Below are 12,822 nucleotides of genomic sequence, written 5' to 3' on the forward strand. Positions count from 1 at the left end.
TCTAAAAAACGCGGAAAATTGGATGTTGCGAAAATTTCGTGAATTTTAATTTTTTTTGTTAATAATTTGTGTTAATTTTTTTGTTGATACATTTTCTATAATAATTTTTGGGATAATTTAAGTTCAAGCCAAGACTTTGACCTGAGATGATCAAGAACTTCATCCCTATGACCTGTCTTATTAAATGTATTGCAAAGCATTAAAGAGAAAATAAAACTTGATCACTGATAGAAATTTTCTTCACACGATAGCTTATAGCTATGGGACTTTTAAATGGTAAAAGTAGTTAGATGTTAGTAAAAACACAAGTTAATGTTCTGTCTGCCGATCAGCTGGCTTGGTTTATATATCTGTGATCGGCACAACATACCGACAATGTAGCTGTCTTGTTGGTATTTCTTCTGTCTTCTAATAGGTGTACTGGAATTGTTTGTATTGCTGTTTCCCAGAAACTAACATTCTTAATATCAAATAAAAAACCGTTTTATAACGAAGATTGTTTGTCTTTGACTCTTTTTATGCACCTATCAATGGTTTGCCCCAGAATGGGGGGAAGGGGGGGGCAACTCTAGGGGAATTTGAAATTTTTCGGAATCCAGAGTTGAATTCCCCACCCCTGGGCACCTAGTGAATGTCAAATTTCACATATCTCCTCTTAAATTTTAAACCTAGCAGACCATTTTAGATGTCAAAATCCCTACCCTGGGAGAACTTACGATGTCAAATTCCCGTGGGTTGCCCGTCCCCCCCCCCCCCATCCTGGGAAGACCATTGATAGGTGCATTACGTGTAAGACTAAAAACATATTTTCGCACTCCTCGGATACAAAATCTCAGTACATTTGCATCAGAGGCTTTGTCGAAAATTCCATACTGATGACGCGCAAAAAATGTTAGCATTCCTGTTGTGAGCGTAAACTCAGTGCATTCCATGTGCATTGCGGAGAAATCATCAGAATAAGAGATATTTCATCGAAGCACTGAGCTGTGAAGGTATAATTGATAATAACGATATGGCTGAATGATGCCCAGACTCCGATGAGCTTCGCCAGGCGGAAGTATCGAGAACAATAATCAGTGACGCAAACTCGCCCTGCGAAAATTTAGTTCAGCTAACGACGGGTAATGTGCAGCATTACTATATTTGACTCCTTCTATGTAACTCCAGACTTATAGCTTACTTTCGCTCAAAATTCGTTTATTTTGAAAGAGAAATCGTTACTTGGTGATCCTTGATGTGCAAAACCTCGTTTAATGCGTCGAAATACGACATCCTATCAAGCGGAAGTATCGACCATTTATGCTGCAATCTCCGACCTTCGACAGTTTGGTCCTGAAGAGGTAAACATCTGTATTTGACTAGTTCTGTGTATCTACGGACTAAACTACCTCTCTTGTTTTTCAAATTCGCCCCTGACTTTTTGTACCCAAAATCATCACTAGCCCCACTTGGACATTAATGTTCGCATATTTATTTATAGTCTCCAGTTGCCTTAAACCGACACGTCGTTTCATCGACAGGAAGGGTCGTCGAGTTCGAATGTTCGTTGGAAATAATCACCTAGAGCTTCACTTTGTATTTATGTCAGATCGCCCTCTCAGCAAGCACAACTTACACATAAGATAAAATATACGAAGCACTAAGTAAACTTCCCTATGATAAGGGTGAATGATTTCTGAATAATCCAGTGATAATTGATTAAGGGTAACATTTGAATCTTGATTCAGTTACCATATGCAGTGGAACCCCGATACAACGATATGCTAAGGGGGCAGTAAAATTTTATCGTTATATCGAGGAATCTTTATATCGGGGTTCCGTCCCATACATTTTACTATTGCCGGGACATAACATATTCATCGTTATATCGGGAATATCGTTATATCGAAGATCGTTATATCGGGGTTCCACTGTGGTTTACTGAAGTTTCGGCGCAGTGTCGCAATCGTTTTGCGTAGAATTGAGGTTTATAGGGGGTTTAACTTTAGTCTAATAACTATGAGAATTGTTCTAAAAGGATGCATAACTCACTGGCTCGCGTTTAATGTTTTATACTTTGTGCAGTTCAAAATAGAGGTAGTGACATATTCTTGCCTTCTACACATTAACGTTTAGTGCGCATTCTCAATTCGTAGAGTAGAGACAATGCAGGAAAAGTAACGATTGATCAAAACATATTTTACGCCATTACGTCAAAGCCTCTTTAATACATACCACTTTTAAACCAGACAAACTAAACAATAGCAAAGACATGAAGTAACTTTAGCTTACGCACTTCTGACCTTTCCGAGAATCGGTAACTGGGGTTGCTTTCTCAGAACGACGAGGAGGTCATTCGTAGTGTTTATTACACTGGACATGTTTGAGATAAAATAACATCAACATTGGAAAGAAATAAAGTTTGTCGAGACTTGATAGAGTTGCTGTGACGACTCTGGATTTAAAAGTCATGGTTTCCAGTGCCGATTTTGCGGACATAGAATCCTACTTCAATGATAAGGAAGGAAATTCCTATTTAATAAACATTGGTTTACAGTGCAACAACTTCAACCAAGGCCACCCAAGCAAATTCTTTGCAAGTTTACCAATAGTGGTAAAAGGAAAGGGTCTTAAAACGATGAGAAAGTCCTAACTAAATTTATTGCATCCTTAGTGTGCAGCTTGCTTAGATTGTTAATTTGTTGGAAATCTATTTTTAACGTCTGAGGTTTTCATTTATCAATTTGCACAAAATTTCGTCAGGTGGCCTTGGTGGCCACTTGTTCTCTTTTAATTACAACGAGTTAGACCGTTTACGTCAGTTACTATTTGTAATTTTTGCGCCACCAGTCTACCGAAGCGAGAAGCCATGGCTTTGATTAAGTTTCTTTCTTTTCTTTGGACTTGTGCATTAGAGATTTGGCTGAAAAGCCGGATTTTTGTTTTAGGGTGCATTCAATCTGAAAATGCACTAAGAGTACCGCTATTGGAATGCCACTAACGAATTCACTTGGTCAAAGTAATAAGCTAGACTACCGGTAGTCTTCTACTCGGCCTGTAACTCAAACTGCAATTGGGTTTGAAGAACGAGGAGAGAACTCCAGGCCACTGGTAATGAGCAGTCCAATCGTGAACTGCAACGTGTGACTTGTAAGAAGCATTGCGTTACGCTGTGGCTCGTTTCGAATTTTAGGGGAGTAATAAAGTTCTATTTAAACATTTTCCTATTGAAGGAAACGTACGCAGGAAAACGAAAAAAAGTAGTACTAAACCACAATATAACTCGACCCCCCCCCCCCCCCGCTCGAACTAACTTTATTTCAGTTCAATTTCCTTCACCAAGTCAAAACCGGAACTGCAATTTTGTTCCTGATTTCGTAAAATCCTAATTGCTCGCACCAATTTCATTTTCCCTTGCTCGAAAAATCAGGATACCACTGTTTTCGAAAAGCAGTTCCTTTGTATTTAAGTGAAATTCAAAGGAAAAGGTTCAAGAGACTCACTTATGATTCTAATCCGTCATTTTTTCTTAATCCAACAGAAGCTGTCAAAATGGCGGAGAAAGGATCCGATGATTTCTTCATGGATGCCCCTTCAATACAACTCAATGAACTGATTACCAGCTCAACAGACCTCGAGCACTACCTTTGTGAATTCATCTTGTCAGGCCGCCATGAAATTACCATCCTTTTAAGTGGTAAAACAGGTGCTGGAAAATCCCACCTGACGAATGCACTCATTGGAGAAGAGCTCGCGGAAGAAGGTGAAGAGCTCGATCCCCAAACGGATGACGTAAGTTATTTTAAAGCTGTGATAGACTGGGATTGACCAGAAGACGATCACGTCCACTGAACTCTCAATAACTAGCAGCTACTAGCTATTACCGCTGTCGGAATTACATAGACAATCATGGTTCCTATAGTCTTATGTATAGAGGGAACATTTCTGTAGTCCACAAGAGGCCCTCGGTTTGAGCTGTAGCAAACAATGGCACTTGTACATTCATGCAGTGAAAGGAAATATGGGAGAATATTGAAAATATGGCTATAGAAACATAGATATGCATGTTCTTCAAAGGCAACATTGCGCTTGCCGTACAATCTGTGTAGTGTTTTAAAGCCAGATGTTCAACTGAATGAATCTCCGAGACATCCCAATTAGACTTTTACGCAGACGCTATTTGGGCTGGTCAAATCTTTCCTCGGACATGAGAGTTACGGGCCAACAGAGAGCCTTTGTAGGGGCTAACTGCCCTCCCGATTTAGGCGATATTAGTATTTTATGTGGCTTTAAATAAGTGTTTTTGTGTACTTTTTTTAGGTGACACCTTACAATTTTACAAAGAACAATGTAAAGATAACAGTCTTCGACACTCCGGGATTGGCAGATGGAACAGGCAACGACGAAAGGTACCTCCGTCAAATTATGGGAAAAGTAAAACACATTGACCTGTTCCTCTTCTGTACAGATATGACGGCAAAGAGATTTGGTGACGACGACGCCAGGACGATCAAGAAGGTCACGGAAACGTTTGGCGTGAGCGTGTGGGATCACGCTTTGGTCGTGTTGACGTTTGCCAACGAAGTTCGCACATTATCCCCTGAGCTAAGTGTCACTGAGAAAGACCACTGCGACATTCATCTCTCCCAACAACGAATTCGCCTCTTCCAAGAACGAATATTACGTTTTCGGAGAAAAATTCAGGGGTTACTTCGCAGCGAGGGAGTTCAACAGGAAGCCGTGTCTAGCTTGCCAATTGTGCCAGCTGGGAAGTTGACGAAGCCGAGATTGCCGGATAGAGACAACTGGTTGACAGCCTTCTGGATTGCAGCTTTCAAACGCATCAACACGAATGCAAAGGCGGGTTTTCTGCTTGCAAACTTTGACCGTATCACGCTTTCTTGCGGAGGTCGTTTATTCGAATTCCCACAAGAGAAGGAGAGAACGAAACGAGAAGGTGTAGGGACATGCAGCGAAGAGAGCACTGACGAGGACAATTTTTGGATTCAAAGGAGTTCACCAGTGATCTCAACATCTGAGGGAAAATATTATCAACAGCTGCTGTTAAGAATACAGAGAAAGCAACTGAAACTCAAAATAGAAGACAACCCCATCAGTAATTCTTTGTGTGACTATTACGACGATAATGACACGAAAAGAGGTAGTTTAAGGCGAAGTTCGGCATTGGTTACAAGAGACGCGAGGGATCGATTCCGCACTCGCATGCAAAGAAAGAGCTTGCAGCGATTCAGCGATGGCCACAATCCTGAGAACAGAGCTAAAAGCACTGGGTACAAATGTCAAGATATTGATGATGATGACGACGATTGCCGTGATGACGACGACGACGACGACGACGACGATGATGATGATGATGATGATATGCGCAGATTTAGTCGACTCTCTATCGCGGAACGGGAAACCGAAAAATATATGTTTAGTCCGCACGAAAAAGCTGGTCAAACAATGTATTCTCTTCCACCACCTTACGATGAAGTTGTAAGAAACCCAGTGCCTCTTGCAATGGATGATTCTTCTACTCAAGAACTCTTCAAAGAAATGGTACGAGAAGCAATGAGTAGTAAACAAACTGGCGAGTATGTTGGAGTGCTAGTGAGTCAGTCTGGCTTTGGCAGAATTTATGCTGAGTTTTTCACAAAGTTTGTGGAGTTCGTGAAAAGATTTCTTCGTGGAAAGAAAACCGAGAAAGCTGAGAAATAAGAAAAGTTGCAACATGACGACGCGAGCAAACTCGAAGTTAGGAAATTTGCCCAAAACTTTAAATTATTTCTGTATAGTTTGTACAAAGCACACAATATAGCTAAAATGCACTATCGGTAGTTTGCAGTTGGACCAAAGTGGCCCACACTGTTTGAGCGTATCTTAGTATGCATAGCAATCTACAGCAAACTACTCCTCTTATGCGGGATACACTGTGTAAGGGAAGCGTGTTTTGCAACGACACAATGACTCTGGGCAGTGCTCAAACCTGGACCGCTCATTCCAAAATCCAAAGCGCTAACCATTAGGCCACCGTGTCTCCACCGGTATCGTGGTCACTGTCATTATCATTACAAAACGTGCGTGCGTTTACATTGTTTTCGAAGGAGGCTCAGCGACCCGATGATTTGTTTGATTCATCGTGCTCGAAATCATCCATCTGATCAGAATGAGTTACGAAACTAAGGCCCGATTCAGACGCCGTACTTCACTGAACCGAACCGAATTCGAATTTTGATACACACGTCAAACTTAATTTATGCGAACTTATTTCAACAGAAGGAAATAAATTGTAATAATTTATGCATTTGAATCGACTCATGTTAAGTTCGGCGTCTGAATCAAAGCTGGTCCACCACATTCCTTACTCCTGGCTGGGCCAGGAGGGAAGAATAGCTGAGCCGATCCGAGTTCAGTCAGTAGTTCCGAATTGATTCAGATGCGTACTTCATATGAACTTAATTCATCTTAGCGGAATTTAGGCTAAATTCATCTAATTCGTTCTTGGCTTGAAAATAAATGTTAATAATTTATGCATTTGGTTCGGCACATGTGAAGAACGGTGTCTGGACCGGGCCAAAGGAAAATCATTGACCACCAAATCGCCAGAAGTAACACTGAAAAATCAGTAAGAAAAACTAATATTTCAAACATGAACTGAAAGGGTTGGTTTAAGAATCACTTTATCTTATCGGAGACAATGGGCTTTTAAAAGGCTCTTCAAGTATCCCTGAGTATTTCTAAAAACAGCTCGTGTGGCCCCCTGCAAATTCATTGTTTGCAAAGGTTGCAGCAAAGCACTTATATAAACTCTAAACTACAACAGTAAACCACCGACGAAACAATCAGTTATTTCAGTTTGAAGGTAAGAACTTGTCGATGCTTGTAGGGAAAAAGGTCTATTTGGGCTCGTTGAATCAAACTGAAGAAGCTGAATCAACTTTCAACCGAACTTGCTTTAGATAAAAGTGATTTTTGCAAAACAAAGGCGTCTAAAACACGATTCTTGAAACAAAAGCCTGTAAAGTATGGAGCTCAAACTTTGATATTTGGCACTAGATTGCTTTTTGCAATACCTAAAAAATTTCGAGACTCAAGGCCAATAAATGCGACGACAGGGAGGCTCGAGTAAGTCAGTCAATTTGATGTCAAGCACACTGAAAATTTAACCAGATGAGTTTTAAAATGACAAGACTTAGTGTTATAAAAATTATGTCAGACTGCTTCAGGTCATCACCGGCTCTGTTATGTTGCAGTTGAAGCTCAGCATTACTTCTTGCCCTTAGTAATTTTATTGATTAATTTTCCGAAACGCGAAAACAATCCTCTCGATAAGCGACACTGAGAGAATTGTCAGACACGTCTTACAAATTGTTGGAGTATATAATTTATTGTGTCATACACCTTCTTGTTTTATATTCCACTACCGAAAGGTAAACCTCGACTATTGCCAACGTTTGTAGCACGATCGTGGGATAGATTGCACGTGGGGAAAAAAGCGGAAACACTAAAACCGGACACATAAAAAATTACTAAATTTAAAAAAAAAAGAACGAAAAAAACTTTAAATAAACTTACTAACTTTACCTTGATTTTTTTACCCAACAGATCATTTCAATTATTAATAAGATATTTATGAATAATATGCAAATGTGGGTTGAATTAATAGAAAGAAGCTTCACTCTAACAAGGTCTAACAATAGTCATATTCATTGTTATATCTTACCATTCAATTAAATAAAAACAAAGAGAATTCAGAACTCAGGACTCTCATTTCATTTTTTGACATAACACTACAACTAGGTTTTGTGTTTGGGTTTTCATAAAGAAACCAGCTGATTCCATCCGATGATGAGATCAGTGATCAGTAACTTTGTGAATAATTACCCAGCACAAATTTCAGTCACATCATTAAGGTCACGTTGCCACGTGATGGAAAGCGAAAATCCCACAAACCAGGCGCGCGAGCTGATATTTGGTGCAGGGAATCAGTAACTTTGTGAATAATTACCCTGTACAAATTTCAGTCGCATAATTGAGGTCACGTTCAAATTTTAATTTGTGTTAGGCCGAGTTTGCACGAGCAATTTTTATGGGACAATTTTTATGTGACAAATATATTTGCAGATGGCACAATAATTATTTCTCAACAGTTCAAAGTTTAGTGCGCCAACAATGACTTTGGACAGCAGAGATACGCAGATACGCATACGCAATAGGCAAAGGTGTCGCAATATTTGCCACATTTTATGTAACGAGTCGTCTACACGAGCAATTTTTCGTATGTGACAACTTTTATTATTTTGTCACATAAAAGCCAACACGCCAGCTTTTTAGCAAATATATTTGTCACATAAAAATTGGCCAATTTGCATCGTCTACACGAGCAAATAAAAATTGTCACTTAAACATTGCTCGTGTCAACTGGCTTTAACACACACTTGCTTCCCTGCGGTACATATTTTCACAAGTCTATCAAATCTATTAATTTCATCGTAGAAATGACTCTTGTCTGTCAATTTTTCCCATTTACTGCTGACAATTCAGTCAGAGTTTAAATATATTTTGAACTAATAAGGTGTAAAATGCATCCAAAAATGATTATTTTGGTGGCAATCACGTTTCAATTATGACGTGATAGCACTCCCAAATGACGTCATAAATTTCAAAACTTTCGCCCCCTTGGATTTTGAAAGTGTTCAAAATGTCAGAAAATCTCCAAAATTGTTTTTGAAACATCGAGAAAGTAACGATAGAAACACATTAAATATTCTGGGATAAACTCTTCATAAACCAAAAAAATTAACTAAAACAAAAAAAATATGTTTAAACACCAAATTTTATTCATATAGCCATAAAAATAAAAATCGTCAAGTCTTATGACCACACAATTTAACACACTAAAATGTTCCCCGATAATTGCTTAGCAAATTCACGAACTTTGCCTATTGTTTCCTGACTGCTGTTTAAGAAAGACAGGCTTGAAGTCAGCGCGGCGCTTTGCAACCACCTAACCCTAATCCAATTGCAAAGGCTTAATAGATTTACCTTAAAAAAGAGCGTCTTGCCCTTCTTTGTGCAGTCTTTCGTGATTTTGTTTTAATAGAGTGTAACATGGCAGAAGGAGGAAGTGCGAGGATGGCATGCACAAATCCCACAAACCAAGCGCGCGAGCTGATCTTCGGTGCAGGGAATCTCGAGTATCAAGTGGAACAATTCATTCGGTCAGGTGGCCAGTCTGTTAAGATCCTTCTGAGTGGTAAAACAGGAGTAGGCAAATCTCACCTGACAAACGCGCTTATTGGAGAAGAACTCGCTGAAGAAGGAGAAGACGTCGATCCACAAACCGACGAAGTAAGTTAAAAAAGGCCAAGTGGTATGTCACTGAGCAATACCTAAGCGCAACAATCTCAGAAAAAAGTAGATTTAAATTGAAAAGAAATGGGGACTTGGCTGAGAATGAGGTGGAAAGGAAAACAAAAAAGTTAACGTGTTTTAGAGATCATTGTACGACGATTTTGGGTCACTAACACTATATTGAGAGAGAAATTAGTTTAGCTTTGACATCACATTTACTTAGAAAGTTAACCATAACTTATGATAAATGATTTTCATCTCTTGCTGTTGAAACTTATTGAAACGAGAGTGGAGATGGACATCATTTAAAAAACCTCATCCTTTATAATTAAGGAAGAAGAACAAAAAATTTCTTCAGATGGGTCGCCTATAAAAAAAACAAAACTAAACAATTTAAGGTGATTCCACTGAAATAGAAGGAGTATTAAAAATTTTCTGAAACTTGGTCCAGGTTACAATTATGTTATGAGCATTAAAAAAATGAAATAAAAAATGGGGGTCACCGCGCTAGTTTTTGTGTAAAATGGATGGGCATTATAGTAAATATACGACTCGCGAGGTAGATATTAGGAACCCTAGTAATTCGAATGGGGAACTATTGTTTCTAGAAAAAAATCATTTTAGCATTAAAGTATTAGTCTATTTCAACAAAATAGACTTTGATCTTATATTAAAAACTATTCTTATTGTACAGGAATTAAGATAACGAAAGAAATTAAAGATTTTGCTTTGTGCGCACGTTAACGGCACTACCTAAAAACGTGTTTTTACGGTATTAAAATTAAAATATCTCAATGTAGAATTTTAAACTTTTCTTTAAATCGCGTTATATTGTAGACAACCGTTTGACATTTAAATTAATGCATTAAAAAAATGGGGGTCACCGTGCTCGTTTAAGAGAAAACGACCATTTCTTTCCCTACCGAGCGTAGGCTGAAGGGAATCTCGTAGTGTTCTGTGTGGCGCGCGCTCGTGCGCGCGCTAAATGACGCGAAAACGTATGCGCAGCAAGGATGCGCAATGCAATTCCGTGGAATCACCTTAAGGGATTATTGACCGTCTTTCTGTCTACATTTCAGGTGACGGGTTATCCATTTTCAAAGAACAACGTGAATATTACAGTGTTTGACACTCCAGGATTGGCAGATGCAACAGGCAAAGACGAGGAATATCTCAATAGAATCAAGGCAAAGGGAATCAAGTTTGACCTGTTTCTTTTCTGTACCGAAATGAACACTAAAAGATTCCGTAACGACGATTTGGAAACCATGAAGAAGCTGACGAAGACTCTAGGTCAGCAGCTTTGGGACCATGCGGTGGTGGTATTAACGTTTGCCAACGAAGTTCGCCCTTCACCAGCTCAAAAGAAGAATAAAGTCCCAGAAAAAGAAGCTTTCAGCAACCACTTTTTAGGTTTTAAGAAAAAGATAAAAGAAGCCCTGATCCAACTTGACGTCCCCGAAGAGGCAGCTATCAATATGCCATTTGTGCCAGCTGGGGACTTAAGCGAGCCAAGACTACCAGACAGAGAAAACTGGCTGACAGCGTTTTGGGTTGCAGTGTTCAAGCGTATCAACAGGAAAGCTAAAGCTCCTTTCTTACTGGCAAATGTTGACCGCATCGCATTTTCATCTCTTCTGCTTCCCGATGACGAAGATCCCGAAAACAGCGAGGATGATCATAGCTCCCAGAATCGAGGTGTGTCTCGCGGGGAAGTACAGACCATTAAAGAGTTGAGGCAAAAGTTGCAAAATGCCTCTTTTGCAGAAAAATTGGGAAGCTGTCTACAGAAACCTAGAGTGTATGACGAATTTGGGGAGAAGTGCACGACACCAGAAGATCCCGTTACCAAAAGGTCTGTTCCGTCCATCGAAATGGACGAACCATCTTCCCGTGACGTCGTGAAAGAGCTGGTAGGGGATGATACCGGAAATTTCATGGGCAGCTTGGTTAGCCCGGCGTTTGAATACGTTTACCAAACGTTCTTTGGCTCGATCGTCAGATATCTGAAGAAGAGAAACACTTGAATACTACCAAACGCGGGACGCAGAACGAAGAAGAGAACACTTAAAAATGAGCAAAAAAAACAGAAAAACAAAAAAACAATTAGCTCGAGGGATTAGTAAAAGAATTAAACTGCACGACTTAGCTCAATATAAGAACTTAGCACAACTTAGCTCAAGATACGGTTTATTAAAAGTTGTTCATTACTTCCAGTTTTGTTCGGTCTTCATTCAAATTTACATTTAAACCCAAACGTTTCGGGTTTTGCCCTTCTTCAGTGGTAAAAAGTTCCTAGTTAGATTTAGATGTCCATTGCAGACCTAGGTACATTTTTTTTCATGGAAAATGTACTCTTGATACAGACTGTTGCTAGAAACCTGACGGCAAAATTAGCTAAAATTCAACTTACTCGAGCTTTTGAATCATTTTGTGTCGAGTAGGACGAGTAGCACATTCGGTTCAGGGGGAGGCCAGCGGCCAAAACAAGAACACGTCGCGTCTGCGAAGAATGCAGGATGAAAATTGGTCTCTTAACTTGTTTCAACAGCTGACAATACCATTTTGTTGCAGACAGAAAGCCGAAAGCCGAACGTTACCGAGCATTATTATTTCCCCTCGTTTTTATTATGTCACTTGACTTAGTCGCCAAGCTTTCGCTCACACATGTGTTTTTGAGTTTTTCGTGTGGCGAGCTTGGCGAGTATGTCTTCGTTAACATTTTTGCACTATAATTTCAAATTTACATCGTAAATATCGCCAGTGTTCTAACCTTTAATGTAGTGTGATTTTTCTAGCGTAATCATTTATTCAAGCTTCCACGGTGTAAGAGTCTGTGAGCACTCATGAAACGTACCTGACTGATCTGATTAAACTTGAACTTTGGTTGGACTGTTTTGTATACGTAATCGACGAAAACAAATTTTATCTATACCTAAATTCAGCAGATCAAATAAGAAACAAGGAAATGGGTACATGTCCGTTACAAATTAATCGCTTTCCGCCGGAATAATAAATTATGTCCAGGTCTGATTAACGCTTACTATTCGCGTTGAGACTTCTAGTACAGTAATACAAACTTCGCTCGCAAAGAAAGAAGTTTTAACTTCTGTGTAGCATATGCTACAGTTTGCTAATTCGAAAATTTAAAAAGTTTAGTCCAAGCAAATGTAGTTTTCTTATAAATATTCCGTAATAAACATTGCAATTTGTAGTAGGCAGAGGCATTGTGTGAGGTTAACATTGTAATTTTCTAAGCTGACTACTGTACATAATAAGAGGAGAAGAAAGGAACTGGTTTTTGAACCGGTCCAGCGCCTCCTCTTATTAAGTACAGAAGGCATCATCGCAAAACCCCGTAAATCGCTTAAAATTCACCATTTTGAGACACAAGGACGAAAAAGCACAACGATTGAGGTGACTATTCGTTTATTTTAAAATTTGATATTAATATTTCTCGCTAAAGTTCAAGCCTATAGGAACGTT

At 39.3% G+C, this 12,822-nt stretch overlaps 2 protein-coding genes across 3 annotated transcripts; both read left to right on the plus strand.

The window, feature by feature from the left end:
- Positions 1–919: 919 nt before the first annotated feature.
- On the plus strand, positions 920–5,700 carry LOC144659540 (uncharacterized). 2 transcript variants are annotated; one of them, XM_078519995.1, is made up of 4 exons: positions 920–1,121; positions 1,212–1,340; positions 3,521–3,771; positions 4,300–5,700. In XM_078519995.1, exons 3-4 carry the CDS (start codon positions 3,532–3,534, stop codon positions 5,698–5,700), a joined length of 1,641 nt encoding a protein of 546 aa, XP_078376121.1. In that variant the 5' UTR covers positions 920–1,121; positions 1,212–1,340; positions 3,521–3,531. The 2 variants fall into 2 exon arrangements, with proteins under 2 accessions (XP_078376121.1, XP_078376123.1); XM_078519997.1 differs by having other exon boundaries at positions 920–1,340.
- A 1,073-nt stretch (positions 5,701–6,773) lies between these two features.
- On the plus strand, positions 6,774–11,363 carry LOC144659143 (uncharacterized). Its single transcript, XM_078519588.1, has 3 exons — positions 6,774–6,844; positions 9,086–9,333; positions 10,416–11,363. Exons 2-3 carry the CDS (start codon positions 9,094–9,096, stop codon positions 11,361–11,363), a joined length of 1,188 nt encoding a protein of 395 aa, XP_078375714.1. The 5' UTR covers positions 6,774–6,844; positions 9,086–9,093.
- Positions 11,364–12,822: the final 1,459 nt, after the last annotated feature.

The sequence above is a fragment of the Oculina patagonica genome, chromosome 7, assembly GCF_052425735.1.
Source record: "Oculina patagonica isolate OP01 chromosome 7, crgOcupat, whole genome shotgun sequence".
NCBI classification, from domain to species: Eukaryota; Metazoa; Cnidaria; class Anthozoa; order Scleractinia; family Oculinidae; genus Oculina; species Oculina patagonica.

Bases quoted from the DNA above. Each gene is read 5' to 3' on its own strand.
- LOC144659540 (XM_078519997.1), top strand. From the start codon at position 3,532: ATGGCGGAGAAAGGATCCGATGATTTCTTCATGGATGCCCCTTCAATA. The intron at 3,772-4,299 runs GTAAGTTATTTT...TACTTTTTTTAG, and splicing joins TCGATCCCCAAACGGATGAC to GTGACACCTTACAATTTTAC.
- LOC144659143 (XM_078519588.1), top strand. From the start codon at position 9,094: ATGGCAGAAGGAGGAAGTGCGAGGATGGCATGCACAAATCCCACAAAC. The intron at 9,334-10,415 runs GTAAGTTAAAAA...TCTACATTTCAG, and splicing joins TCGATCCACAAACCGACGAA to GTGACGGGTTATCCATTTTC.